General features: G+C 31.8%; 1 protein-coding gene across 2 annotated transcripts; it reads left to right on the top strand.

Moving 5' to 3' along the window:
- Positions 1 to 1823: 1823 nt before the first annotated feature.
- Positions 1824 to 4029, top strand: LOC115722165 (acyl carrier protein 1, chloroplastic). Of its 2 annotated transcripts, none has more exons than XM_030651298.2 (4): positions 1824 to 2119; positions 2920 to 3027; positions 3147 to 3269; positions 3553 to 4029. In XM_030651298.2, exons 1-4 carry the CDS (start codon positions 2054 to 2056, stop codon positions 3679 to 3681), a joined length of 426 nt encoding a protein of 141 aa, XP_030507158.2. In that variant the 5' UTR covers positions 1824 to 2053; the 3' UTR covers positions 3682 to 4029. The 2 variants fall into 2 exon arrangements, with proteins under 2 accessions (XP_030507158.2, XP_030507157.2); XM_030651297.2 differs by having other exon boundaries at positions 1866 to 2119; positions 2917 to 3027.
- Positions 4030 to 4774: the final 745 nt, after the last annotated feature.

Genomic DNA, 4774 nt, shown 5'->3' with positions numbered 1-4774 from the left:
TGGTTCGTACTTCTCGACTTCATCCTTCTTCTCGGCAGGAGGTGGAGTCTAAGACACAATTGATTTCAAAACAGTCAGCACAAATTCAACTTTTTTCATGGTCAAAAAATAACATCTTCTGTCTCTAACGTCTAAAATCCAAACCCTCAAAATGAAAAGGCTTGTTAATGTAAGTAGTAGAACCAGAAAAGTCATCGGTAGTAGTCATAGAAGAATGAATGTCTTAAAATTGTTGAGTAAATTGCTAGCCAAAATAAAAGATGAACGATATTACCGAATGAAAATTCTGGGTTGAGTCGCAAACTAGGTCGCTCTCTTTAAGACGTTCGCGGTACTGCCTAGGAATGTGCAACCAGTCGAAAATTTTTGGTCGTCCCTAGGATAAAACAGCCCAGTCATACTGTATCAAATCCCCACTGCACTGTAGAGAACCATCAAATACACTCTAAAATTTATGATATCGCAGGTGGATTTTTGTAGTGTAAATTGTGTTTGTTTTTCGATATAAAAAAAGTGTATTCTTTATATCAATTCAATCGCATTATATAGATTAATGGATTGAAATAATATAACGGGAAGACGAACGTTTTTTGAATCGTGAAGAGTAGTTAGTTGAACGTGTCCCATTAACTGATACAACTAAGTAATCAGTTTCAATTAAATATGTTTCTCAATTAAATTAAAAAATAAAAATAATTATTTTTCTGTAAAAACGATACCAACCAATCAATCCAGCTCGGGCAGACGGCGCGCGTGTGTGTGGTGGGTCAAGTGAGTGAGTCCTCACCCATTCACACAAAATTGGTTTAAAGTGAAAATGCAACTTTTTTCATGGTAAAAAAAAATATCTTCTGTCTCCAACATTTAAAGTACAAACCATCAAAATGAAAAGGTTTGTTAATGTGAGTAGTAGAACTAGAAAAGTCACCGGTAGTAGTCATAGCAGAACGAATGTCTTAAAATTATTGAGTAAATTGCTAGCAAAAATAAAAGAGGAACGATATTACCGAATGAAAATTTCGGGTTGAGTCGCAGACTAGATCGCTCTCTTTAAGACGTTCGCGTCACTGTCCAGGAATTTGTAAGCAGTCAGAATTTGTTGATCGTCCTCAGGATAAAATAGCTCAGTCGTATTGTATTGGATCCCCTCTACCCTGTAGAGAACCTTCGAATACACCCCTAAAATTTATGATCGCAGATGGATTTTTGTAGTGAAAATTGTATTTATTTTTCATTATAATAAAGATGTATTATTTCCATCAGTTCAATCACATTATATAGATGAATGGATTGAAATAATATAACGAAAAGAAGAACGTTTTTTGAATCGTGGGGAGTAGTTGGTTGAAGGTATCTCATTAATTGATACAACTAAGTAATCAGTTTTAATTAAATACATTTCTCAATTAAATTAAAAAATAAAAATAATTATTTTTTGTAAAAACAATACCAACCAACCAGCCTAGCTCGAACGGCCGGCGTGCGATTGGTGGCCCTAACCTAAGTGCTAAAATTGCACCTTATATACCCTTTAAAACAAGAACTCATATCCCATAAGATACTTCTATATTTTGTTAAAATATTCATGAAAGTTCCATTAGTACATTTATAAGTTTTTAGATGGAAATAAAACTCACCATATCATCTCATTACTAATTTACTCTAATGTAAATCTTCCTATCCTATACTATGCTATCCTACTCTATGTTATGTAATTATGTATGTAAATAGACTAGTGTTCTTAGAACCAAACAAGGAAATGGGAAGAGGGAGGGATAAGAGTAAGTAGAGATCCAAACAAACACTCCCAATTTCGATACAAACAAAGGCTTAAAAGCCAACATCCCAACAAATCTCAACAAACAACCAAAAATGCATTTAATATTTTCATAGCAAATAATATAAACTCTCTTCTTCATCTCCCCGAAAACACACACTCACACTCTTCGTGCTCTCCGTCTCTCTCTCTCTCTCCATCTTCCTTCATTTCTTTTCTTTTTCAAATCAGACCCTTCATTCCCAGATCTCTCTCACTCTTGATTCTTCCAACACCATGGCATCTATTACAGGAGCATCGCTTTCCATGACCTCTCTTTCCACCTCCTTCAAGCCTAGCCTTGTACTACTACTACTACTTTCTCTTTACTCTCTTTACCAATTGTATCATTTCTGCCTTAAAAACATGTTTTTGATTTCTGGGGTTTCTTTTGTTTTTGATATTATGGTCTGTCGTGCTTCCTACGCTTGTAATTCTCAAGATTTTTGGTGTTGAACACTCTGTTTTTATCTCTCAATTTTGTCTGAAGATTATGTTTTTTATATGAGCGTGTGGTTTTTAGCAAGTTTATTCTTTATTTTTTTATTATTACATTTAGATTCATGGGTTTTATATAATATTTCCAATCATTGGTTTATACTTATATGTTTCTTTTCTTAATATAAATATAATCAAAAGTGATGTCTTAAAAAATAAATAAAATAACATTTCTTAAGAATACCCATTAATGGTTTTTGTTGCATGTTGTGTTTCTATGGTAAGCTCCCTTTTAATTCTAAGCTTTTGCATGATGAATTGTCTTCCTTGTTGGGTTTGAATTGTTTATTATCAATTTCATTTACTCTCTTTACAATTCATATCTAGCCCTTTTGTTGGGGTAGAAGTTCAAGTTGTATTATAGGAAATAGGAATCATTTGAACTTATCTGATAGTTTTCATACTTGGTGCTTGTTTGTTTAGAATCACTTTTGTCTTAAAACTATTCCAAACAAGCACTTTATATATGTGTATGATTATACATAACATTCAAGGTTCACTATGATACCATTTCAAGCATTTCTATATATTGTTTAACTATGTTATATCCTCTAATGTTTTAATGTGGCCTAATCGTTTGTTGTTGCTGTTCAATGTCTAAGCAGGCAATTTCCAGCAGGGTCTCTAAATTGAATTCGGTTTCGTTTTCAATCAACAGATTGGGATTCCAGTCTCTAAAGATGCAGCCTAGGCGCTTTCAAGTTTCCTGTGCAGTAAGTTTATCTGATCAAATACAAGATAATGGATGATTAGTAGTTTTAAACAATGTTGAACTACATGTGTGTTATTTGTAATACATTTAACAATAGTTGAATTATATAATTATGACCAGGCCAAACCAGAAACTGTGGAAAAGGTGTGTGAAGTAGTAAAGAAGCAGCTAGCTCTTTCTGATGATTCTACTCTCACTGGTGAATCAAAGTTTGCTGCCCTTGGAGCTGATTCCCTTGACACGGTACTAAAAAACTCATACTTAACCAAGAATCATTCTGAACCTGAATATCAGTTAGTTATATACATTTTTTGAGTTTTGCTTGCATTGAAAGTGCAAAGAATCATTTTTTTCATTAGTGAATTGGTTGATTGACCTCAAAACCACATAAACTGTCCTCATGCCTCACATCTTCAAAACCCACTTGGCAAATTTTTATCTTTCTTCTAATCTCAAGTAAACTTTAAAAATTTGATATGCTTTTCTTAAGTAGTAATGTTTGTTTATATACTTCATATGTAAACAGGTTGAGATTGTGATGGGACTTGAGGAGGTTTTTGGTATCACAGTTGAAGAAGAAAGTGCACAGAGTATTGCCACTGTTCAAGATGCAGCTGATCTGATTGAGAAGCTTGTTGAGAACAAAGCTGCTTAAGATGTCATTTGGAAGAAAGCCGTTCCATTTTTCTTTGTTACCATTTTCCTTGTGTTTTTTCTTTTTTCTTTTTGGCAAGTTAAGCTTCTAAATGGAGCTCTACTAGTCTGGTAGTGGTAGTCTTGAATAACTTCATGAACTCTTATTAGTGTCTTTTTATTTTATGTTACAAAAACTTTTCTTGTATTTGCATATTTATTTAGTGGTAAGTGAATAATCTAGAATTGACACAATTGTGTTTGTGCACTAAAGTACTGGTTCTGGTTATATGTTAGTCATGTTGTCGTCCTTGTCACCTTGAATTATAATTTTGGAAAATTTACAATAAGATATCTATTTTATATTTAAGTTACAGTTTCATTACCTGAATTTCAATTAATCCTGATTTTATTTATTAGTTATTTTTTTGGTTAACGTATTATATATATTTTTTTTGTAAAATAACCAACGAAATAAAAATTACACAGTAAGTGGGGGAGTTTTTTCTATTCAAGAAAGTTGATTGTTTATCTTAAGGGCATGTTTAGCCAATTTATGAACTTCAACATTAAAGTTGCGGCTGACATGAGAGAGATGTTTCAGGAAAATTAAACAATAAAACTTTTTTATCAGAAAAGATGTACTTCCAATTTATTCAAATACACTGTCTAATCCTCCAAAACTGAGAGCAAAGAATCCCACAACTTGAGTTCAAGCAAAATTGAAAAAGAACCTGCAAACAAAATAGTTTAAAAGTAATAACTACTTTTAATTTTTAAACTCAAAAAATATTATAATATAGTTGTAATAGAGTCAACTCCCAAAGGGAAATCCCTTTGGTTTGACTCTTTACTTAATTTTTTATTGATAATATTTTACTGGTACAAAAAGTATAAATTTAATAACACATCACGCTAAAAGCGGATCATATATCTATTTTGAAAATATCATAACTTAAAATTTTTTAAATTTTATCTAAATAAAATTATTTAATTGAACTATTTAAATTTCACAAAACTATTTTAAAATTCCTAATAAAGTTTTAGAGCTTCTAAAGAAATAAATAGATTAGTTAGTGGAAAATTGAAATGTAACTAATAATCTAAGGAAACAC

Source organism: Cannabis sativa, chromosome 9 (assembly GCF_029168945.1).
Source record: "Cannabis sativa cultivar Pink pepper isolate KNU-18-1 chromosome 9, ASM2916894v1, whole genome shotgun sequence".
Classification (NCBI taxonomy): Eukaryota; Viridiplantae; Streptophyta; class Magnoliopsida; order Rosales; family Cannabaceae; genus Cannabis; species Cannabis sativa.
Note: the sequence above shows the minus strand (reverse complement) of the source record. Positions and strands in the feature narration are given on the sequence as shown.